General features: G+C 44.1%; 3 protein-coding genes across 3 annotated transcripts; 2 read left to right on the top strand and 1 right to left on the bottom strand.

Moving 5' to 3' along the window:
- Positions 1 to 606: 606 nt before the first annotated feature.
- Positions 607 to 12,208, top strand: LOC138213654 (arf-GAP with Rho-GAP domain, ANK repeat and PH domain-containing protein 1). The gene is made up of 26 exons (XM_069174897.1): positions 607 to 716; positions 1,548 to 1,627; positions 1,739 to 1,791; positions 3,298 to 3,744; positions 4,052 to 4,150; positions 4,248 to 4,440; positions 4,528 to 4,623; positions 4,798 to 4,902; positions 6,130 to 6,190; positions 6,274 to 6,394; positions 6,551 to 6,815; positions 6,922 to 7,121; positions 7,235 to 7,320; positions 7,411 to 7,593; positions 7,806 to 7,874; positions 8,048 to 8,147; positions 8,306 to 8,362; positions 8,578 to 8,704; positions 9,057 to 9,156; positions 9,252 to 9,453; positions 9,852 to 9,897; positions 10,108 to 10,322; positions 10,776 to 10,985; positions 11,135 to 11,240; positions 11,458 to 11,599; positions 11,835 to 12,208. The coding sequence occupies exons 2-26, from the start codon at positions 1,548 to 1,550 to the stop codon at positions 11,886 to 11,888; spliced, it is 3,417 nt and encodes a 1,138-aa protein (XP_069030998.1). The 5' UTR covers positions 607 to 716; the 3' UTR covers positions 11,889 to 12,208.
- A 692-nt stretch (positions 12,209 to 12,900) lies between these two features.
- LOC138213653 (NLR family CARD domain-containing protein 3-like) lies at positions 12,901 to 20,570 on the top strand. The gene is made up of 12 exons (XM_069174896.1): positions 12,901 to 12,946; positions 14,105 to 14,214; positions 14,512 to 14,661; positions 14,803 to 15,024; positions 15,563 to 15,641; positions 15,741 to 15,918; positions 16,328 to 18,131; positions 18,256 to 18,429; positions 18,906 to 19,079; positions 19,224 to 19,397; positions 19,564 to 19,610; positions 19,768 to 20,570. The coding sequence occupies exons 2-12, from the start codon at positions 14,159 to 14,161 to the stop codon at positions 20,337 to 20,339; spliced, it is 3,630 nt and encodes a 1,209-aa protein (XP_069030997.1). The 5' UTR covers positions 12,901 to 12,946; positions 14,105 to 14,158; the 3' UTR covers positions 20,340 to 20,570.
- Positions 20,571 to 21,850: 1,280 nt separating this feature from the next.
- LOC138213656 (uncharacterized) lies at positions 21,851 to 23,866 on the bottom strand. The gene is made up of 5 exons (XM_069174900.1): positions 23,766 to 23,866; positions 23,023 to 23,307; positions 22,587 to 22,721; positions 22,370 to 22,471; positions 21,851 to 22,030 (listed from the first exon to the last, which is right to left on the bottom strand). The coding sequence occupies exons 1-5, from the start codon at positions 23,833 to 23,835 to the stop codon at positions 21,978 to 21,980; spliced, it is 645 nt and encodes a 214-aa protein (XP_069031001.1). The 5' UTR covers positions 23,836 to 23,866; the 3' UTR covers positions 21,851 to 21,977.
- Positions 23,867 to 24,295: the final 429 nt, after the last annotated feature.

A 24,295-nucleotide genomic window follows, 5' to 3' on the forward strand; every position in this document is an offset into this window, starting at 1 on the left:
CACACACACACACACACACACACACACACACACACACACACACACTCTCTCTCTCTCTCTCAGCCTTCATTCCTGGAACAGGTTGGGCCTGCGAGTCTTCACTGTAAAACATTCACAGCTTAAACACCTGCTCTCTGATTGCCTGAACGGTTCACATGCTGCTGCTCCACTTTTCTGTTCAATTAAATGGCAGATTCTTTTTTTTTTTTTTAAATAGTGACATCAGCAATTTCTGCTGTTGAACTGTTTATTACTCATTCAGAGAGTTCAGGCCAGTTTTTCCAACCAAAGGGCCGTGGGCCCTCCAAAGGGCCACCATATAACTCTTAGAGGTCATCAGCTGAGTAATTTGAAAGCCATGAAAACAACGATACTCAAAAAAAAAAAAAGAAAGAAAGGAAAAGAAAATATTAGATCCACATACAGTCCGTGAGAAACTATTCAGGCACTTCCACTTTTTGCACACGTTGTCAGTTTTTTTTTTTGTTGCAGTTCCTCATTTTGACCGGACAAACAGACCGAGTGGATTTAATCGTGTGGTGTTTACGAGTGTAAGGCGGAGCTGCGGCACGAAAAAAAAACGTCCCACGTGAAGCAGATCAGAGACTGAGACGCTCAGAGAAACTGCAGGTACGTACTGACAGGCAGCAGACAGGTAAACGGGTAAACAGCGCGGAGCTCAGGTGTTGTACTGACACCGAGGAGTTGACAACAAGGTAAGACGACCACAGACAGTTTGTGTTTTTTATGCAGCTTGAATCACAAAATCACAACCTTCTAGTTTTAGACTTTTCATTAAGGGAGACCTGTTATGTTCAATTCAAAGTTTTTTTTTACCTTAATTCTGTGACTATATTAAAGAAGCTTTTCATGAGTCACAGATAATTTTTTTTTTTTAAAAACAACAACAACTGCAGCGTCTCAAATTCATCTAAACATGTTCGAGGCTGAATCTGATCGATGTTGGAGTTCAACATCGTTTGACATAACAATTAATTACGTTTTCAATCACAAGCGGCATTTCATTTTTTTTCTATACATGATGTGGTGTATGCGTGGGAAATGTGTTAACATAGCGATGAAATGTCATTCTGCTGTCGACAAACTAAAGAAATCTGTGATATGTTCATTATTTGAAACTTTGGACACGTGTACTATGAACCTCGGACATCGTAACATTATATAAATACAGTAGAGCATAACCAGTTTACGTTTGCGTTATGACTATCAGAACCAAACTGATAAGGACCACACTGATATGGATCAGAATCGCATGTCGACAACTATTTGACATGTCTCAGTTTCTTCTCAGTCTCAGCCTCCATCCGTTATTGATTTATTAAAAGTGACAGGTGAATGAATCAGTGACCTCACTAATCACTCAAAACTTTTGAGTTCAGACTGCAGAAGATCAATACGTTTGTTGGAGCGTTGATTTGTAGTACTTTACCATAGAATCAGATTTATTGAGGATATTTGGTTGCTAAGAGACAACGATGCTCCTGTGATAGATAATTGATCACTGACAGCCTCTCCCTCACCTCCAGATGAATCCTCCTCCTCCTGTCCCGAAGCCTCGAACTCGTTACGCGAGGAACAGCCGCAGCTCCACCTCATCTTTGGACAGGTCAGTGCACCTTTACATCTACGGAACAACCCTTTAAATCTGATGTCGGAAATGGATTATTACATTTTCAAAAAGGAAGTGAAACTCTCAGTTTGAAACTTTGCTTTTCAGAGTCGTGATTGGTGAAAATGTACGAGAAGTCTTCTCCAATGGAGTACACACAGGTACACACACACACACACACACACACACACACACACACACACACACACACACACTCACACTCACACGGAGGTGAGTCATGTGAAAGAGTCACAGTGACATCATCATCAGCTAATATGGGTCATTTCCTCAGGCACAAACATGTCCAAATGTCTCCAGTTGTCTTTTGAGTGGTCTGCCTGGTTGTCAATCACATAATCAATCGCCCGGGTCTTCATGATATAATAATCGAGCTATAATGTTTCCATGATGCTCTCAGCTGTAATAACAGCAGGAGGAGGTTCTGGAGGACACTTCAGGTTCTGTACTGGGACCTGACTGAAGCCTCCTGGTTCTACTGACACTGAAATGGATGCAGCATTCTTGTGCTTCAATTCTGTGGCATCAGATTTGATAAACTTGTAGATGAGAATTTTTTAGAACAGGTTCGACCACATCGTGACTCGTTCTTATCAGGTTGTTATGTACCGTCTGATTTACAGTTTGGATTAGGTAGAAGTGAAAATGTCAGCGTTAGCTGGAGGTTTTCGGCTCTTACGCCGTCGTGATGTTTAAGACAAAGAGACTTATTGTATTTCTAAATTCTGTCAAGCGCCTCTGATCCATAGAGGGTCGTCCATGTCAGCGTCGCAGCTGTGCAGCTCTTTGTGAGTGAATTTTAAATGAGGTTTTGAGGCAGAAATTTCACGATTTCGCCTGGAGCTTAAGGAGTTCATGAAACAAAAACAAAAGCAGCACTTAAAAGTTCTAATTTCACATATTTGTAGGTTATCTGTTGCTAATAATTTCAATTTTGAGAACTGTACGATGCAGATTTTAGTTTTGGGTCAACAAACACCAGAAACAGGCCTGGAACAGTGGACGTTGATGTCAAATGTAGTTTGTAACAATTGAAATCAAGTTAATCAACATTCAAACAACACAAAAACTATTAGGACTTTCTTCGCTCTTCCTTTCTGCAGTGAGTTCATTCAACCACCTGCAGCAATCACTGTCACATATAGGAAGATCGTCACGATGACCGAACAACTGAAAGCTGTGGATCCAGATTATTTTTAGCCAGATAGCTGCTGATGTGTTTTCAGAGTGAACAGTTGAACCGGTTTGTTCCATGAGAATAAATCTGAAGCTTCTGGAAACAGAAAACTGGTGATTATCTCAAACCAGTTTGTCTTATGATTGGTGATGATGAAAAAAACTCATCTGAAAGTACAGACTGTAAAGATCGCTGCCGCGAATATGAAATCTCTAACATTACTCTTATTGTGGCAGTCTTCCCTCAGTGATCTTTATAGGACTCTTATTGTGAAAGTCAATGATTATTATGGGACTCTTACTGTGAAAGTCTTGGTGATATTGCTGGACTCTTACTGTGGTGGGAAGTGGGAGTGCTCAGGTGGACGTTGGAAGAACTGCAGCTGGTCACAGAGGCATGTTTGTTTGATTGACAGGTGTCTCAGCCTGTAACCTGATGTCTGATGATGATGTCAATCTGTTCACCTCCTTAGATGAAAATGCTCCTCCTCTTACTCCTCCCGGTGGATCAGATCGTGGCATCGCTTTCCCAACTTTGGCTGGCGTTGCTGACATCATCGCCACCAACATCCCGTCACTGGCCGGAGTTGCCGATGCAATCGGAGGCTCCGCCCCCTCAGCCAACCTGGCCTCCCCAGATCCTCCATCCATAGACAGCATGGCTAACGGCGTCGCCGCTCACATACCTGGCTTACCAGAAGCTGCTGGCGCTATGCCTAACCCTGCTGCTGCAACGTTAAACCCCGCCCCCTCCACCACACCTGCATCTGCTCCTAGCACAGGTGCTGCAAGTTTAGACAGCATCCTCAGCTCACTGGCTAACATACCCAGTTTAGCAGGGTTTGTTGGCAGCGTGGCTAATCCTGCTGTTAGCTCCTCCCCATTAACCCCATCCATCGGAGCTGGAGATGCTCACACAGGTACAGCAATCAATCAATCAATCAATCAATTGATCAGGTCACCAATCAAAATTAAGTTAGACCAGTATGTGATTTTAGTGAAAGGGAAAATGATTCACTTTATATGTGGATGTCCTCCACGTGTTGACAGTAAATTCCTGTGTTTGCTATACTGACCAAGAAAGAAGCTTTCAACAGTAGGAGGCGCTCTAACCTGTAATAACCCACAAATGCACTAGTAGCAAAAGTTACAATCGTTTACCCAGCATTAATCAGCAGTGTAACATCTGGCTCTCTCTGTTGTACTGAACATATGTCTTCTGTCCAGATGTTGGAGCGCTGTCACAGCTGGTGTTGGCGGCTTTAGACCCGACTGCTGGAGTCACATTACCAACTCTAGAGGGCGCTGCAGAGTCCACAGACAAAGGTACTGAAGCAAACTGTGTCCTCCTGACGGTCTCGGTCCCGTTTGAATTCACCCTCTTGTCCTCCATCTGATTCCGGTTTCTCGGTTCTGGTTCTAGTTTCATCTCCGTCTAATCAGGCCGCCAAAGAAGAAAACCCGTACGTCACCGTGTTGGCATGTTGGACGAGCCAAGAGGAAGCTGACACAGAGTCATCCAATGAGGAGGAAGATACAGGGGTTAGCCCCACCCCTTCTGGTACCGAGGGACCAACGGAAGCTCTTGCCTCTGACCCGACTACAAACACCAACAAGTGTGTATATACTACTGTCGCAAGTACTACATCTACTTGTAAAACAAATACTTCTGACACGGCATTGTTGTGTTTTTTGTTTTTTAGCGTTTCGTCCAATCATTTAATCCCCACTCGACCGGCCCCGCCCCCTCCTCGCAAAGCAGGCCAATCAGAGAGGCCCGTGAAACAGAAGATTCCAAGGTAAACGCAAAGACAAACTGGCGTTCGGCTTTCACTCAGAGTCCATGGTCATCCTCCTGTGAGGAACCGTGATGTCAGCAGCTCTGATGTCCTGACAGAGTTTGAACCTTTTAAAAAAAACGATTTTCAAACTCCTCCTGGTTCCCACACTCCTCTGGTGTGTTTTTCCCGCAGGACGGCCACCATCCGAGTGTCGAGGACGAAAGTGGCCAGCAAGAATTCAGCTCCTCAGAGTGCCGTGGTCCGAGCCAGCTGGCTGGACGTCTGGAAGGGCTTCCGGTAATCAACATCTTCATTCCCACCATCACCAGGTTTAAAAAAATGCTGCTTTAGATTCAGTCTTTTAATAACATAAATAATAGTTTACCAACTGGGCACCACCAAAGCCCTGATTCTATGTCTCTGAGGGGTCTGTGGCACATTGGTGTTAGAATATTTTGAGCAAAATATCAACATGATAAAGACCTTTAGGAAGGTTCTCCTTCACCACCTGATCTTAAGGCCTTTTCTTGATGGTGCCCTGAAACAAAATCACGTTTTTAGATTTTTATTACGTCTGATGATTGACCAGGTCCTTCTATTCTCCAGCTGACTTTTTGAATGATGTGACCCAGAGAAATTACATGATAATTTAAATGAAGATCAAAAGGAGACCCAGGGTTGATCCCTGAGGAACACCAGATCAGGATATCAACTGCTGATCACAGCAGATGGATGGATGGATGGATGGATGTGTAGCCTGTCTACCATCCAAATCGGTAGATAGGGCCCTGAGTTCTTTACTTAATTTAATTGTGGTTTTATAACCAATTATCTCTATATTATTCTCCCTGGATCAATAAAGAAACCCGGTACCGCACAGATATAACTTAACAGACTGCTATACTATACTATACTATACTCGGTTCACCTGGTGGTCCTCTCTCGGTTCACCCGTCACAAACAGTCCACGTTGCTAATTAGCCACTCGCTGAATTAACGAGCAGAATCAGGTCACAGCATAACAAACTTTGCATGGAAGTTTACTGCCACTTATCAAACAGGTAGTCCTACAAATGATCTTGCTGATAATTCACAACTTAAGGAAATATAATTATTTTCCTTACCACTTTGGCAAAAACTCCGCCAAGCCACCGCTTCGCTCATTAACACCTTTCTCTCTCTCCCCACATGTCCACACACCTCAGCACAATCACGTGACCTCATACACCTCTATCGACAGAAATCATTCAATAAAATTAACTGCTTCTATCAAAAAAGGAAAACATAAAATACATCAATGTACTTTTAACATTCTTATCCATGAACGTTATATTTTATCACACACAAGTGAAATGTGTAGTTTAATCTGACTTTTTAATAAACTGTTTTCATTTATTTATAATTGAAACTATTTATTAACCCTGGATTTATGCATGGTTTTTTTTATACCTGGGCTACAGATAGATGGAAGGATGAAGGATTGCTATACAGACTTAACCCTGTTTGCTCTTTTTCCCCGAACAGACACAATGTTTTGTGGGCTACGTTGGACGGACAGTTGATGTCTCTGTGGAAAAAGCGCACAGTAAGTCAGCGTCTGTCAGCTGTCTCACTGTGTACCTTTCAGGGCGTCATTAAAGTGATGGGTGCGTTTGTTTTGCGTGTCAGGACCGGTTCAGTGAGGTGCTGTTTCACGTCTCCAGTGTCACCAATGTGAAGAAACAGGACAAAGGCAGATTTTCCATTTACTTCAGGAAGAAACATTATGACTTCATGGCTCATAACGATGGTAAGAATGCAGTTTTGAAGGTGTGTACATGGGCTGACGTGTAACCGGTGGTTATTTTTGAATGAGATGTAAGCGGGAGAGTTTTTTGCTGAGAGTTGTGAGGTTTGCAGGTTCTACTGGAGTACCCAATGTTTCTTATATATTTTTGTCTCTCAGAGGTTCAGGATGGTTGGGTCTCGTCCCTGTTGGCGTGTCGAGGCCAGCGAAGCCCCGCCCCCCCAGAACTGCACGGACAAATCACCATGAAGGACACGCGGAGCCGCGCCTACGCCGCCGTCTGGGGTCATGACCTCTGGATTTACCCCAACAAGGAGGGCTTCCAGCTGGGCATTGCTTCCTTCTCTGTTCCCCTGAACTTGGCCACGGTTAAATCTATAGGCAAACACTCGTTTGCCCTCATCACTCCGTACAAGAGCTTTAAGTATGCACCTGTCTGTTTACCTGTCCGTCCGTCTGTTTGGTGAAGTGGTATGTTCCTAACATTGTCTCTCTCTTTCCCTCTCTGTAACACCGCCCCCTGCTTGTAGCCTGTCCGTTGATTCGTCGAAGGATCTGACCGTCTGGTTGGACAGCCTGTCCTTGACTATCCGCAGCGCTCTCTCCTGCAGCCAGGTGGCGCTGCGTCTCTGGGAAAACCCTCACAACAAGGTTTGCGGCGACTGCGGCACCGTCAATCCTGAGTGGGCGTCGGTCAACCTGCTGCTGGTCATCTGTCAGAACTGCGCTGGTACGAGCTAACGTCAAGCATCGATAGTTCAACGGGGGAATTAAATGTTTGGATGCTGTTTGAGGAAAGTAAAACTCTAGAGACCCCCAAAGCTGACGTTTGTCTCCTCTCAGGTCAGCACCGAGCTCTGGGCAGCAGCCTGTCGAAGGTCCGCAGCCTGAAGATGGACAACAAGGTCTGGACTGAACCACTCATACAGGTGAGGAGGGTGGGGAGAGTTCATGTGAACCACTTGTTCATTCTTTGGGTCTTTTTCTGCCTAACTTTTTACCCTTTCGTCATCTCCCAGTTGTTTTTCACCTACGGTAACCGGCTAGCCAACCAGGTGTGGGCTCCAGCGGTGCCAGCGGCGGAGCAGCTGCGTCCGGAGTCAACGGATGAGGAGAGGTCAAAGTTCATCCAGGATAAATACAGCAGGGGGCGCTACAGACAAGTCCATGCTCTGACTTCCTTTCACTCTCTGATGGATCAGGTCTGACCGAGTCCCGTTCATTTTAAACCACTTACCATCGTAGTCCCTCTACAGGTTCTGTGGCTTCAATTAAACAATTGTACTATCGATACGGGCGGTCTAATGTCACATATCTACGGTCTAGAGATTATCATACCTATAGAGTGAGAAATCAACAAATGACGCACAGACTTCAGTTTTAGTTGTGATGGTGATGTGTGTCCGTGTTTCAGCGGCTGTGTCAGGTGGTCTGTAGTGACGACGTCGAAGAAACGATGTCTCTGATCTGCTCGGGATCGAAGGTCAGACGCTTTTACACTTCGTTCTGAATTTACGACCCTCGTTGAGGTCATTAATGATTCATGACGCAGAGCACCGTCGTTCACCGTGTGTGTTAAGGTTGATCACGTGACACGGTGTGTGTGTGTGGTTGTGTAGTTTTCTGTGTATCTGAGGGGATGTTACCTGTGTGCAGGTGCGTCAGTCGGACCCACAGAGCCCCTCCCCCATCCTGCTGGCAGAGAGAGCCAATCAGGCTCTGCAGACTGAGCTGCTCCGACTCAACGAGTACACGGGTAACACACACACACACAGGCACACACACACACACACACACACACACACACACACACACACACACACACACAACAGGTAACACAGTATGCTACATAGACTTTAACTCACCTGGCAGTGATGTTTTTATTCAGGCCTACTTCCCCTTTTTGTTTTTCAGTGGTCCCGTCTCACCAGCCCCAATCAGCCAATCAGAGACTTGACTCCGCCCCCTTAGGTATGGCCTTCAGGACATCTGTACCGTGGCTCCTACAATGATAAGAAAACAGTGTTTCAGACATGATTTGAGTTTCTTGATTTCCTCCGTAGATGCTTCCAAGCAGTGATGACGAAAAAACATCAACAATCAACTGTCCGTCACTCTGTTACTGAATTTGAAACAACGTGTGTGTGTGTGTGTTTCCTGTGTGTTTGTTTTACCTGTGCTTGCAGGTGAGGAAGAGGAGGAGCTTCATGGCAAACTGGAGGAAGACCGTTTTCTGTTCTCGTTAGAAAACGACTCGGCAGCCTGCGACGTCCTCGACCTGCGAGAAGTTCTGTCTGTCTTCCTCAGTGAAGGGTAAACATGGATGTCTGATACTATTATTACACCAAGTAATGCTGTTTTTAAATCATATATTTTACAGGGACGACACACACCATATTTTTACAGCAGGTTTTTTTTTTTAACACAGTGGCTCCCTCTGCTGGAGGCTCTCCGTTCACTGCAGTTACAAACTGACTCGACAAGTCAAGCAGAAAAACTTAATGATTTTATTTTAGCAGTCATCAAGTGACCACAAAAAAACTGATCCAGAGTCAGAACACAGAAGAGGATTACAGGCTATTTTATCTGTTAACAGATGAAGCGAGCCGATGTTTTAATTGTCTCAGATCAGACAGTAACACTTTATCTGCTCCTGTGTTTTCAGACCGGCTCATCAGTTCAAGATGGTGACGCTGAGCGATCAGCTGATCTGTAACGCTGACGACAAGGAGGCGCTGCTGAATCACCTGGTTCATATCCTGAAGGTGAGTTTGTCTGAGGGTTCAGGGCAGGTTAAGAGTTGGAAGTAAGCTCGGGATCCTCTGTCTCTTTTTGCTATAACCCGAGTTCTCGTTTCCAGGTGATTCTCCCCAGGGGCGTGTCTTATGCGGAGGTGGGAGGAGCCTCTGCTGTCAGTAAAGTGTGTGTCGTCGAGGTGGGCGGGAACTCGAGTCATTCAGACGCCTGGTTGTTACTGTGGGAGGATGGAGTCAGTGTTCACCCCGTCAATAAACACTCACAGGAAGCTCTGAGGATCGAACTGAGAGCACTCAGTCACCATGGTAACACATCATTTTATTAATCACACCTCCTCACACCCGAAGCTTTATTTGTTTCTCCAGAGAGAAGATGAAGAAGATGACAGAGTCCTACACGGCTCGACTATGGGTCCTCTAGCGTTTAGTCTTTGTATGTTATTATGTTTGTTTGTATGCAGTTGACGCCTAAGTCTATGCCACTATTTCACGATGTGAAAACGTCCTCCTGCTGAGTCGGGCCAGAACAAGCTAAATTTATTTTGTATAATTGAAATTGAGTTCACAGGTATCTGAAATACCTCAACGGGAAATATTTTGGTTTTTTTTATTTGAAAGAAGCAGGTGTAAAGTTTCAGGAGTTTATAAAGTTAATCTGGAGTCAGTTTCATTTCAATGTGATCACTGTTTATTTCATCTTTCAGAAATGAATCCATCTGAAAACATCATCACCATGGTCACCGCAGACAGGTGTGCCTCACACATGTTCAGCTTTTAAAATATGATTTTACAGATCAGTTCATAACAGCAGTACTTTTATTAAAAAGACATCAAGACAAGAAAAAACAGAAATTATCTTGACTTCCTTTCTCGGGAGTCTATTTTCTGGCTTCGGATTGTCTGAGTCTGGTACAGACAGATGTGACATCACAGGTAAAACCCTGTTGTTTCTCTCATCAGGACAGTGTCGCTACGTTTCGAGGAGCAGCACAGCTGTCAGTCCTGGTTTGATTACCTCCAGAGAGCTCTGGCCAATCAGAGCTCAGCTCCACAGCGCCCTCCTGCAGCCAATCACAGCGCCGCTCGTCAGCCTCTGTACCCGGTGATCGACCTGGGGTCGAGAGGTTCAGTGCCGCCGGCCATCGAACGCTGCATCTCCCATGTCACAGCCTACGGTCAGCAGAGTTCACACGTGTAGACACAGGAGGCTTTATAGTGAGCACAGGTGTGAAGGTGAGCAGGTATTCCTGCTACCTGCAGTGACAGTGTCAGTGAGCGTCAGTTGTGTCGGCATGAAACGCTGCTCGGTTAAAATCTGATTCTTTGATGAACGGTTGTAGCTATAAGGAAACTGTGGTAATAATAAAAAAAAAAATTCTGGGAAACAAAGCTGAAATATTTCAAGCAGAAGGCAACAACATGAACCTGCAGAGATCTGAGTTCCAATGAAGTCCAGTGTCATTCGTCAGATAATCAGATACAGCTGATGATTAACCATCGGAAAAATGTCACTATGGGGCAGGCTGTTACTATGGAAACAACCAAAAGCAGAGCGTTATGGGATAGTTGTGATGTAGTTTTTTTTTTTTATTTTTTTTTTTTTTAACAAGTATTTGTCTGCCTCCCAGGTCTGAAGGTGGAAGGTGTGTACCGCCGCTGCGGCCTAGCTCTCAAAGTAAGCCAATTGGTTGAGGCCCTTATGACATCACCAAACTCCGCCCCTCTGGAGAATGATGAGCAGGGTGTGTTGGATGCTGGCTCCGCCCTCAAACAATGTGTCCGCAAGCAAGAGAGTCTGATCCCCGATGGAGACCAGCGGCAGTGGCTGCAGGTGGCAGGTCAGTACACAGTGTCTGTAGTACAAGTACATGTCGTACTATTGCAGGTCAGTATAGTGTCTGCAGTACAGACAAGTCACTTGTATCTATACATTTATTTATAGTAATAGTACTGCAGTATTCGCTCTAACAGTACTCTTGTCTCTCAGTGATTTCAGATGAACGCTGCAGGTTTAAAGAATACAAGCGGTTACTACGGCAACTTCCTGACGACAACCGAGCAACGCTGAACGCACTGTTTGGACACTTTTACATGTAACACACACACACACACACACACACACACACACACACACACACACACTGTAATACAGCTAATTTCAAGTATCAATCGAAGTGTTCACTGTCAGCAGGATTAAGCATGTTGTCAGAACAACAGTAGAAACATGTTTCACCAGCAGACAGAGAGAATAAACACACTGACGTACAGCAGTCTACCTGTTTTACTGATCCCTCCCCCTTTCCGTCTCAGGGTCCAGGTGTTCTCTCAGGTGAACAAGATGTCGGCTCACAACCTGGCTGTGGTCCTGGCCCCCTCTCTGTTTCAGGCTCTGACCCAGGATCTGATCAGACTCACCAGAGAGTTCATCATCCACCACACACTGCTGTTCCTGGTAAATATTGGATACTGCCAGCACCACCTGTGATACACCTGCTCGGTTTAATATCAGCGTCCCCGATTGGGTGGACGTAGAAATGTCAGTTCCACGTGAAAATTTGAAAACAAATTGAATCAGAAGCGGTCGAGTGCATTTTTGTTGTCTCTGTAGCGCCTCCCAGAGCTCAAAGGCTCGAACTGTAATGTGAATGACGCTCAGTGATTAAAATGATTGTGACTTTTGTCTGCAGACACCAGAGGGGCAGCAGGGGGAGGAGAAGGAAGAGCAGATCACCGTCTTCTGATGAAGAAGAAGATGGGCTTCATGTTTTCTCATGTTAATGTTTCTGTATTTTTGCTGCAGATGAACTCAAATCAAACTCTTTTTAATGAGCTGATTTTTAAACTCTCTGCGATGGAAGACGAACATTTTCCTGACAATCAAACTTTTTTTTTTACTTAAACAAAAAGTTTGGGTTCATAATGAAAGATTTATTGTCAATGAAATTAATTTCTCTCCCACAAATACATTTACTGTTTATCTCTGTCTGTTGGGTGTTTTTTTTTTCTTATTTGGTCCAAACTAATTATCACAAAGAATAAACGTCTTATTGATGATTTGAATCAAATTGTTGTCATCATGTCTTTACTGTCATTTGATTAGATAAGAAGTGTGTGAGTTAGAGCTAAACGTATATTTGCATTAGCTATTAGCAGTAATTTAACAGGCTGCACTGTTAATGAAAAGAAAAATGAATAATATTTGTTGTGAGTGCAATGAAATTTCACATAAGCAAATTTTTTAACATGAATTTTATACATAGCCTACTCAAACTAAAAACAACAACTCTAGTCAGGGTTTTCATGATAACAAAGCACCTTGTTAATTCAAGCAAATGAAAAACTAAAATTTAGATCTGATCCTGAACTTTTCAAAATACAACAATGTATTTTGAATAAAAGCATTTGTGTGAGAAACGTTTTTACAATTTGAATATAATTATGATTCAATTCTGAAATTATTTTAAATAAAAAAAATGTATTTTAAATACATTAATGAAGATTTTATGCTATCAAGATTCAGATCTTTATTATTTTTTTTTTTTAAACATTTCAGATCTTATTTTTTCAATTTCAGATCATTTTTTTCACTTTCAAATCTTTTTTTCACATTCAGATCGTATGAGTTCAGTTCAGACTTTTGGCCCCCATCTGGCTCCGTACAGGGTGTGCGCGCGTATGTATGTATGAGTGTGTTATTTTGTTTTTTTAGAACAAGAAGTAGTTTCACTTTCATTTACGTTTGTGACGCAGTTAATTTTTTTTTTTATCCGCGTGTTAATTTAGGACCCTCCATAAGAAGGTAATGCAAACATATGTTCATGTTTTACTCGGTGATTTGGCAGCTGCAGCAGAACTGAACACAGCTGAAGGCTGAAAGTGTTAATGACGCGAATAATTAAACGTGTCTGCCATTTTCCTCTCGATATGTGTTAGTAGGAAGAATTGAATTTAAACAGCAACAGTTTAGACGACGGTTACTGAGCGCAGCGACACCTATTAGAGACTGAAGGTAGCGTTTCCTGTCTGAATGAACATATCATTTAGGATATTCACAGTGCTGCACAGTGATATTGATTGTAATTTTCCCTGTAAGATATTATATGATACTTTATCCTTCTCTTGGGTGCCTCTTTAGATTAAGAGCATTATTGAAAAGAAAATGATAAATTGGTAAAACATAATCACCAGATTAAAGTATTTTAAACAGCTCAAGCTAGATACAACATTAAAATTCAACTTGCATGTTAATTTAAATAATATAAAAGGGAATTTAGTAGCTATTTCTGATGTGTTTACCCGAACATTGTGTAAGACTTATTTGATTAGGATTATGGGACAAGGAAATATTATTTCTCAATAAAAGAAATATGCAACGTTTGACCATTACTATTACTATGTTTAAAAAAATAATTCAAAAAGTTTGGAAAAGCTACAACAGATAATAACATCCAACACATAAAAAGAAGCCTAAAGACAGAACTTGTTAACGAAGTGAAAAGTAATTTGGTTAATTTGATGCTTTCCTTAATATTTTTGATTTAGGGGTGCCCAAAAACTTATAATGGGAGGAGAAACTGTTATAAAAGGTTTTTAGAAATTATGTCGGATTATTTTCAACGAGATGAAAATGGTTGAATGTCGTGGAGTAGATGCAGTCTCGGTTGTTTTGTGTGAAAATGTGTTCCTTTTTGTGTGTGTTGTAGACACATGAAATCAGTCCTTCTAGGTCTGTCAGTGGATGTAAATAGTCATCCATCCGTCGGTCGTTTGCTCTTCACTTAACTGCTACTTAATGACGTCATCTAGTGGACTGATAGAAGAAGTGCAGCAGGTGATGTCAGCGTCCTCTTCCTCACTCAGCGGTGTGACTCACTCAGTCAGTTGAAACCGATATGAAACAGAAAATAAACTCAGTTCAGTGGACTGATGTGATTCGGTTGATTTGTTTTCTCTTTAGATGAAGGCGGAGACGTTTGTGTGTGTGTATTTAAGCTGATGTGAGTTCAGTAACATGGATCACAAAGCCACTCTGTACGAGGATCACGAGAGCCAGACCAAAGTTCAGAGGTGAGATGATGTTCTGTCTTGTCACTTTTCTGTCAGAGCTCATGACTCAGATCACCGCACTCGTCATTATTCAATTGTTTCACAGTGGAAAACTACACTTCCTGTGAATAGAATAAAAGACAACAACGTTAGAATAGGAATATTAAGGAAATATGAAGACAGTAGTGGTATACATGCATAAATAAGGGACTTAGTTTTGCAGTTAACAGTTACAATGACTGAAATAACAGACAAGCACACGTTAAAGTATCAATGTCAATAATAATATTCACACTCAAAGCTGTGTATGTGTTGAAGGCCGGAGCAGCACCATTCTGCTGGACCTGAACCAGAACCTGACCCAGAACCAGAGCCTGGCCCTGAACCCAGCTGTGTGTCCTTTAAGAGCGACCACTCAAAGGGTTTAGGTATTGCATTTAAAGAAGGACAATCATCTGCTCCAAAAAGGTAACCTCCATCTGAATGTTGTATCTGTAGTGTAACTTACTAAATGTTTTGAAATGTATATGTTTCGAAAAAAAAATTGTACACGTTAATATGTCTTAACATGCGAAGCAATGAGTGTTGGATCTTTTTTTCTCTCCAAAGTCACAGCAGTGAAAGTGTAGAGAAAGAATGTTGTCGTAGAGGTTTCTGTGGTGAAGAGGCTGACCCTCTCAAGGACACCAGTGAAGCCAGCAGACGTCGCCTTCGTGCTTCGGCTCCAACCAAGCGAGCTGAACCTGAACCCAGCTGTGTGTCCTTTAAGAGCGACCACTCAAAGGGTTTAGGTATTGCATTTAAAGAAGGACAACCATCTGCTCCAAAGAGGTAACCTCTCTGAAAATCCCTGAAAATGTCCAGTCAATCTTGTGTGCATTGACAAACAAACTGTTTCATGATTTAAAAAAAAAAGAAAGAAAAATGTATCAAAGAAGTTATCCGTGTCCTCTGGGTGCAGATCAGAATCTGTCCTGTGTTTATTAGGAGGACACTGGAAAATCGTGACTCTGTTGAAACTGAACTGTGCCGTGTGTCCATGAAGAGGAAAGTAAAACACCCTGTTAATCAAAGATAAAGATTTAAAACTCAAACTGAATACAAAACTATTACATACAATATAAAACATGACTTTCTCAGATAAAGTTCTCCCGAGTCTATTGATGGCAGCACCCGGCCTCACATTCCCACTCAAACACGCAAAAAAAAAATGCAGACTTTGCTGTTGATTCTCAGTGGGATTAACAGGACTAATGAATCTCTGAAGGGATTCATCTGATTCGCTGTTTACGTTCAAATACCACGTCGCAGAAGTGATTTTTGTGCGGACCGACATAATGTGAGCTGATTCTTCGCGATTCCTCCACAGAGTCGACCAGCGGAGCTCAGAGGTTCCCAGTGGTCAGTCTGTTCAGGAGCATGAAGCACACCTGGACTCCATATTCACGGTCTGTAACATTTCACATTTGTTCTGTCTGCCGTGTTGCACCAACATGGATCTGATGTCTCGGTCTGTTTGTGTCATTCATGTTATGCTCTGCTTCCAGACGCTGGAGGACCACATTATCACTTTTGTGAAGAACCAGCTGATGAAGATCCGGAGTCCAGATTTCCCAGAATGCTTAGATAAACATATGGAGGATGAGGAGGAGGCCTTTCTGAAGATCACGATGCACTTCCTGAGGAGAATCAACCAGGAGGAGCTGGCCGACTGTCTGCAGAGCAGTACGAATATATTTATTAAGTTTTGGGGATAGAAGCAAAGAAGGACATTAACAAATGTGTCACCCAGAGTTAATAATAATAATACTAATAATTACCTCACTTCAGCAGCGACCCTGTTAAAGGCTACTGCAACGGGGTTATGAAGTGAAGGTTGAAGGTTTTTCCCCTCCTAGTTTATGTGGGAATTGTTGAATTGTTGGGTTTCTCTGTATGATGCCGTAATGTTCTGCTGTAAGGACCTTAATGTGTTAAGTGCCATGAAATAACCCGTGTTGTGATTTGGTGTTATTATAACTAGAACTGAATTGAATTGAAGGTCGTGGTGTCTGAAATCTAAATTCATTGTTTTTGTGTGAAAGTGACCTTGTTGGATTTAGCCGGCGAGCTGATTTGATGCGTGTTCTTTCAGGGACTCCTGCTGGAAACTGTGGACGTAAACTCAAGTCTAACCTGAAGAAGAAGTTCGAGTGTGTGTTTGAGGGGGTCGCCACAGCAGGAAGCCCAACCCTCCTGAATCAGATCTACACCGAGCTGCACGTCACCGAGGGAGGCGCCGCGGAGGTCAACGATGAACACGAGGTCAAACAGATCGAAACGGCGTCCAGGAAACGAGACAGGCCAGAGAGAACCGTCAGACAGGAAGACATCTTCAAAGCCTCGCCTGGACGAGACGAACCCATCCGGACGGTGCTGACGAAGGGAGTGGCCGGCATCGGGAAGACCGTCCTAACGCAGAAGTTCACTCTGGACTGGGCTGAAGACAAAGCCAACCGGGACGTCCAGTTCATGTTTCCATTCACGTTCAGAGAGCTGAATGTGATGAGAGAGAAAAAGTTCAGCTTGGTGGAGCTCGTTCATTTCTTCTTCACGGAAACCAAAGCAGCAGGAATCTGCAGGTTTGAGGAGTTCCAGGTCGTGTTCACCTTCGACGGTCTGGACGAGTGTCGACTTCCTCTGGACTTCCACAACAATCAGATCCTGACGGATGTGACAGAGTCCAGCTCGTTGGATGTGCTGCTGACCAACCTCATCAGGGGGAAACTGCTTCCCTCCGCTCGCCTCTGGATAACCACACGACCTGCAGCGGCCAATCACATCCCTCCTGAGTGTGTCGACATGGTGACAGAGGTCCGAGGGTTCCCTGACCCGCAGAAGGAGAAGTACTTCAGGAAGAGGTTCAGAGACGAGGAGCAGGCCAGCAGCATCATCTCCCACATCAAGACGTCCCGGAGCCTCCACATCATGTGCCACATCCCGGTCTTCTGCTGGATCACCGCTACAGTTCTGGAGGACGTGTTGAAAACCAGAGCGGGAGTAGAGCTGCCCAAGACCCTGACGGAGATGTACATCCACTTCCTGGTGGTTCAGTCCAAACTGAAGAGGGTCAAGTACGATGGAGGAACTGAGATGGACCAACACTGGAGTCCAGACAGCAGGAAGATGATCGTGTCTCTGGGGAAACTGGCGTTCGAGCAGCTACAGAAAAGAAACCTGATCTTCTATGAGTCCGACCTGAGAGATTGCGGCATCGACGTCAGAGCGGCCTCGCTGTACTCGGGAGTGTTCACCATGATCTTTAGAGAGGAGAGCGGCTTCTACCAGAAAAAGGTGTTCTGCTTCATCCACCTGAGCGTTCAGGAGTTTCTGGCTGCTCTTTACGTCCACCTGACCTTCACCAACTCGGGCGTCAACTTGCTGGAAGAGGAACAAACTACATTCTGGGAACCTGAAATAAGGGAGGACGAATCTGCGGAGACAGACATCTACAGGAGTGCAATGGACAAGGCCCTGAAGAGTCCAGACGGACACCTGGACCTGTTCCTCCGCTTCCTCCTGGGTCTGTCCCTGCAGACCAATCAGACTCTCCTACGAGGCCTGCTGAGACAGACGGGAAGCAGCTCACAGACCAATCAAGAAACAGTCCAGTACATCAGGACAAAAATCAGCATGAACCTGTCTGCAGAGAGAAGCATCAACCTGTTCCACTGCCTGAATGAACTGAACGATCGCTCTCTGGTGGAGGAGATCCAACAGTCCCTGAAGTCGGGAAGTCTCTCCACAGATAAACTGTCTCCGGCTCAGTGGTCCGCTCTGGCCTTCATCCTCCTGTCAACAGACAAAGACCTGAACGTGTTTGACCTGAGTCAGTACTTTGCGTCAGAGGAGGCTCTTCTGAGGCTGCTGCCGGTGGTCAAAGCATCCAAGAGAGCTCTGTGAGTACACCGACGGTTTGACACCACCAGATTAAAAACACTGCCATCTTTTCAACACGAGAGAAAAATGAATAATTCTTCAACTAAAGAGTGTATTTTTTGTTTTGTTTTGTTTTCTCTGAAGCCTGAGTTTGTGTAACCTCTCCGAGAGAAGCTGTGCAGCTCTGTCCTCCGTCCTCAGCTCCCAGTCCTCCAGTGTGAGAGAGCTGGACCTGAGTAACAACCACCTGCAGGACTCAGGAGCCAAGCTGCTCTTGGTCGGACTGGAGGCTCCTCACTGCACTCTGGAAACTCTCAGGTCCAACCCAGTTACAGTTTTCTTTCAAATGATCTTAGAAGTTTAACAAATATAAACTCTGGATTCACTAATTATGACCAAAAATTTCACACAAATGTCTCGTGGAATGAAATGACGACATAATATTCCAGAAAGGTCAGTTTCACTGTGACATCATAATGTTCTGCAAAAAGCCTTGTCTGTCCGTTATTGAACAGCCTAACTCAGGAACAGAAGGGGCGGTTGTGACCTGATGTCATATTTGGCCAGATGCTGAACTGGTGACACTAATCGTGGGTGTCTGTGGTGATCGTGTAGATCTCCTGCGCTGTTGAAGATGTGCGTGTGAAGCATCCTCGTTTTAGATTTAGATTTTTAATTTGAAGCTCTTTCTGCTGTCAGTCAGCTCTACTGGCCACGCATATGATACGATATGAGTCGAGACAAACATGGATGTAATCTGCAGCTTGTGTTCACGGTTCTGACTGTCTCCTCAGACTGAGCTGGTGTAACCTCTCCGAGGGAAGCTGTGAAGCTCTGTCCTCCGTCCTCAGCGCCCGGTCCAACAGTCTGAGAGAGCTGGACCTGAGTAACAACAACCTGCAGGACTCGGGAGCCAAGATGCTCTCGGTCGGACTGAAAAGTCCTCACTGCAGACTGGAAGCTCTCAGGTCAGGATTCATCCAACAGCGTGATCTGTCAGTCCGAGACTCACGAATTCGGAGAAATATTTCACGTTTGTACTTTTGATTCACTTCACGATTGCTAAGACGCCACCGGGTGTTCAGAGAGTTTGTGGTTTTGCGTGTCTGCAGGCTGTCGGGCTGTCTGATCACAGAGGAAGGCTGTGTGTCTCTGGCCTCGGCTCTGAGCTCCAACCCCTCCCATCTGAGAGAGCTGGACCTGAGCTACAATCACCCGGGAGACTCGGGAGTGAGGCTCCTGTCTGCTGGACTGGAGGATCCTCACTGGAGACTGGAGACGCTCAGGTATGGAGAACGCCTGCTGAGGAGGAAGGACTGCAGAAAGTTTCCCCGTCCTACACTTAGCCTTCGTATTACAATATGTGGATGAGAGCAGTCCCGTGTCCACGTTTGCATGTTGAAAGAGACTGTGCAGGTCTTACCCTCCTCCTCCTCCTCTTCCTCCTCTCAGGGTGGAGCCCGGTGCAGCCCGGTTGCTGAGGCCTGGCGTGAGGAAGTGTAAGTGTTTGTTCTTTAACTCGATTCATGAAAACAAAGCAGCGGACATTCAACCACCTTCCAGCTGGGACGTCACTTATTCAAATCCCACTGAGGATGTCGTGTCAATAAATGTACAGATAGTCGATCGATAACCGTTCCTTGTTCTCTCCATCAGATTTCTGCGAGCTCACACTCGACACCAACACCATAAACGGGAACCTCAAACTGTCCGACGGCAACAGGAAGGTGACACAAGTGACGGAGGTTCAGTCGTATCCCGACCACCCGGACAGGTTTGACTTCTGTCCTCAGCTGCTGTGTGCAGACGGACTGACCGGTCGCTGTTACTGGGAGGTGGAGTGGAGAGGGAGGGTTCACGTATCGGTGAATTACAGGGGAATCAAACGGAAAGGAGACAGTGACGTCTGCGAGTTTGGGATGAGCGAGCAGTCCTGGAGTCTGTTCTGCTGTGAAGGTGTCTACTCTGTCTATCACAATAACAAAGGAACATCTGTTCGTCTCCACTCCTTCTCCTCCTCCTCCTCCTTCTCCTCCTCCTCTTCCTCGACCTCGGTCTCTAACCGAATAGCGGTGTATGTGGACTGTCCTGCTGGCACTCTGTCCTACTACAGAGTCTCCTCTGGCACTCTGAACCACATCCACACCTTCAAGGCCACGTTCACTGAACCTCTTTATCCCGGGTTTAGACTCTGGTCTGGTTCTCAGTTGTCTCTGTGCTCGGTTTAGTATGAAGCGTCTCCTACAGTTCGAGAAACACTCTCACGTATGAACACATAGCTACTGTCTTGGAAAAATATAAGACTGTTACATGATAAACATAGAAGACTGGTACGTGATAAAAAAAATATAAAACTGTTACATGATAAACATAGAAGACTGGTACGTGATCAAAATGTTGCTACCATGTTACCAAGTACTTGATTTCTTCTTCCAATTAAAGCATCATATTAAATATGATTATGTTGTGTGTCTCTGAACCTCCTTTCAACTCGGACAACTTAGTTGCGGTTATTATTGAATGCTGAAGGCTCTGCCAAGTTCAACTATTCTGCTTTTTGAAAACTGGAGGGTCCACAAATAAGCCAGCCTTCTGTGAGCAAAGCAATCCCAGACAATCTGTAACTAGTCACAGACCTCTGTCAGTAGTTCCAGATCTATTTAACGAGTCCTAAACCTTTGTAACTAGTCACAGACACGTTGTAACTAGTCCCAGATCTCTAACTAGTGCTAACCCTTTGTAACTAGTCACAGACACGTTGTAACTAGTCCCAGATCTCTAACTAGTCCTAAACCTTTGTAACTAGTCCCAGACACATTGTAACTAGTCCCAGATCTCTTGAACTAGTCCTAAACCTTTGTAACTAGTCCCAGATCTGTTTAACTAGTTCCAGAAACTCTGTAACTAGTCCACAGACATCTACTACTAGTCCCAAAACCTCTGCAACCACACAAACATCCAGCGCTGTCATACAGAAACAGCGGTTATTAGGGCCCGAGCACCGATGGTGCGAAAGCCCTATTGTTCTTCAAGGAATTATTATTCTGCGTTATAATCATTCTCCGTAAACAACTGAATTTTTGAAGGCCTTATAATATAAAAAAAAAAAAATCATGAAAGTTGGTACACGTGTCTCTGCCGGTGCAAAATTTTGTGTTTTAGTTGAGTCGCGAGTGGGCGTGGCCAAATGGCTCGCTAGCGCCCCCTAAACTTCAGCCCCGGCGTCTACATTTACCTACATGCACGAAATTCGGTGGACATGAGTATCACACCGAGATGTACAAAAAAGTTCCAGAGCACCCTTACGTCAACTCAACAGGAAGTCCGCCGTTTTGAATTTAGTCGCCCTTTTTGGCGATTCAGACGTTGTACTTGTACTCCTGCAGATTTTGTCGGACCGACTTGAAATTTAGTCTGTGCACTCTTAACGTGTTCGGGATTAAAAGTTAAAAGTCAAAATAATTCCTTTTCGGCGATCGGGGTGGCTGTGGCTGCCAAAAAGTGACCCAAAAGTTATACCAAAGGGAATATGCGGACCCTCGCTTGCTGCACGACCCGCTGGATCCCCGACATGCAGCGTGCGTGGGCCCGCATAGCACTGCTTGCAGTTTTAATTTCCACTTGTTACCCACTATCATGGTTCTTGTGTATTTGTTTTCTAATCATTGGAACTCTCTAATATAAAAAATAATCATCCACAAAGTTGATCTACAAGTTTACTTTATTTTCATTCAAATAGAAACAGAATTAAGAAAAATATGAATTCCTCCGGGGAACTGAAAAATGCCCATCGGTGATGTAAAAACAAAAGGTGAGTGATCTGAAGGTAAAGCACGCCATGCTGAAAACAAGATGAGCTCTGGTCCTCAGACGTAGACGTCTTCTTCATGTTCGGTGAAATTGGCAGGACTACAGGGAACTTGTGAAAGTAAAACAAGACAGCACACAAAGTTTAGAAAAGATTTAAAGTCAACAAATATTCAGTAAAAGTTAAATTGTTTAGTTTTTGTCTCGCTGGACTTTCACATCTGCTGTAATTAAAAGTAACTTGTTTATGTGCTGTATACATTCAAAATTCTTGGTTTAAATGAACTTAGATTTCTTTAACTTTTTGATTTACGTTCATAACCAGTTTGATTTGTTCGTACATTTTCAGTTTTTACTTTAAAGAAGTTTCTAATGTCTACACAAAGTATTATTCATGCCACGGAATATAAATTGCCGTATGTTTGTGTTATTTATTTATTTATTTTTTTACCATAAGCAGACTCTTCTTCTTCTTTCCCCGTCTTCTTTTCATCCTCCCCCTTCTTGCCATGGTGACTCTGCATCACCACATACTCATTCTCCTCCTTCGGAGCTGAAAGCAGGAGAGCAGATCGTAAGTGAATGACTTCTTATTAATATAAATCTGCTAATGTTTCATTTTAACAGACCAGGCCAGCGCCCAGACTGTCTCTGATTGGTTGATTTACCTGAGATTGTCATCCTATCAACCCTCCTCCTCCTCCTCATGATGAAAAGGATGATGATGATGACGAAGAGCAGGAGCAGGAATAGAAAGAGGAGGTTGTATATGAGTCCTGACCCCCCCGCGGTGGTGCTGGTGTCTGAAGGCGCACAGAGACGGAGGTGTTAACTCCTCTAGACCACAGAATGCAGTGTTTCATACAGGCTGGTTCAAAACGGGTTTTTGGTTGGTATTTGTGGTTGTTTGTTGTTTGTGGGTTGTTGTTTTTTTTCGTTGGGTCTTGTTGTCAGTTGGTGTTTGATGTTGTTGGGTTTTGTTATTGTTTGATATTGATCGTGTTTCTTGTCCGTTGTCTGATGGGGTTTGATGTTGTTGGTTACTGTTTGTTGTTGTTGTTTGTTGCTGTTGGTGAGTGTCTGTCTCTACAGACGTTGACTCACCTTCCACCCGCAGAATAAACACCTTCTTCCTCTTTAGTTTCCCTTCTTTATCAAACACCTCCAGCGTGTAGTTTCCTGAGTCTCTGGACTGAACTCTGCTGATTGCCAGCGATCCGTCGCTCAGCAGCTCGCAGCGTTGGTGTTGACGCACTGTCCGGTTCTTCATCAGCAGCAGGTGGGGGTTCGTCCACCTGACATCCCACGTCTGGTCCTTCAGCAGGTGTGATTGCAGCCGGACAGGCTCCCCGCTGGTTGCAGATATTGTGACAACGTCCACAGCGATGGCTGGGGTCAAAGGTCACACACACACACACACACACACACACACACACAACATGTAGGACCATTGAGCTGCCCATACTTAAAGATCATTCCTGATCGCAGGGACTCTGCTGCAGGATGAATCCGTTGTACAGGTTTGTGTTCAGACCAATTTGAATCAGACTTCACATTGTGTTTTCTTAACACTACATTACCCATGAGCCTCTGCTGCAGTTTCTATAGAAGAAGATGTGTATTTTTGTTCAGATTCTATTGTGTATTTTTTTTTTTTTTAAATCATTATGTTGTGCTGAAACAACGGAAAAGGAAGCTCTGTGATTGGCTGTTTATCAGTGAAATGCACCCTGGGAAGTTTGGTTTACATCTCTCCATAGGATTCTGTTGGAGTTCTGAATTTCATATCAGAATCATACATTTATATTTCACCGCTGTGTGTCTTAAAGGAAGCTCAGATCACTTACTATCACTCTTCGTTATAATCATCACCATCATCATCAGGAGCAAAGACGAGACCAGAAGGGACACGGCCATCGTCTGGGAATGAATCTGCTGACTCCGCTGTTCTAGCTGTCAATCACTGAGTAGGAAATGCAGAATTTTTGTGGTCAGAGTGTGTGTGTGTGTGTCACTCTCTCACTCAAAGGTGTTCACACAAGCCCACTTAGTCAGAAAGTATACATTTTTCTGCAACTTTAACAAACCAAATAATGATTCAATTGAGACAATATTATGAAGATTGATCTGTAATGAAAATGGTTAAAAATCCAACCTGCACAGCACATCGAATACTTTTACTGTTGGAAGTACATGTTCCTGTTTATACTCACATACTTTTACTGAAGTTTCACAGCAGGGCTTTTACTTGTTCCGGAATACTTTTACCATGTGTTGTTCGTACTTTAGTTGCAGTTTGTGTACTTCCTCCATCTCTGCTTAAATTTGTACCTCTTACTACCACAGGCATCCTGTGAACCTTCAGACCTGAGACTTT

The sequence above is a fragment of the Embiotoca jacksoni genome, unplaced genomic scaffold (assembly GCF_022577435.1).
Source record: "Embiotoca jacksoni isolate LCO1_2020_lvr unplaced genomic scaffold, fEmbJac1.0.p SCAF_62, whole genome shotgun sequence".
Lineage (NCBI taxonomy): Eukaryota > Metazoa > Chordata > Actinopteri > Embiotocidae > Embiotoca > Embiotoca jacksoni.

Excerpts from the sequence above, each read along its gene's own strand:
- LOC138213654 (XM_069174897.1), top strand. The coding sequence starts at position 1,548 with ATGAATCCTCCTCCTCCTGTCCCGAAGCCTCGAACTCGTTACGCGAGG. Across the intron at positions 7,321-7,410 it reads GGACTGAACCACTCATACAG|TTGTTTTTCACCTACGGTAA; the intron begins GTGAGGAGGGTG and ends GTCATCTCCCAG. Across the intron at positions 10,986-11,134 it reads GCAGTGGCTGCAGGTGGCAG|TGATTTCAGATGAACGCTGC; the intron begins GTCAGTACACAG and ends CTTGTCTCTCAG.
- LOC138213653 (XM_069174896.1), top strand. The coding sequence starts at position 14,159 with ATGGATCACAAAGCCACTCTGTACGAGGATCACGAGAGCCAGACCAAA. Across the intron at positions 15,025-15,562 it reads CAACCATCTGCTCCAAAGAG|AGTCGACCAGCGGAGCTCAG; the intron begins GTAACCTCTCTG and ends ATTCCTCCACAG. Across the intron at positions 19,080-19,223 it reads TGCAGACTGGAAGCTCTCAG|GCTGTCGGGCTGTCTGATCA; the intron begins GTCAGGATTCAT and ends GCGTGTCTGCAG.
- LOC138213656 (XM_069174900.1), bottom strand. The coding sequence starts at position 23,835 with ATGGCCGTGTCCCTTCTGGTCTCGTCTTTGCTCCTGATGATGATGGTG. Across the intron at positions 22,472-22,586 it reads TGATAGGATGACAATCTCAG|CTCCGAAGGAGGAGAATGAG; the intron begins GTAAATCAACCA and ends TCCTGCTTTCAG. Across the intron at positions 22,031-22,369 it reads AGAAGAAGAGTCTGCTTATG|TTCCCTGTAGTCCTGCCAAT; the intron begins GTAAAAAAATAA and ends TACTTTCACAAG.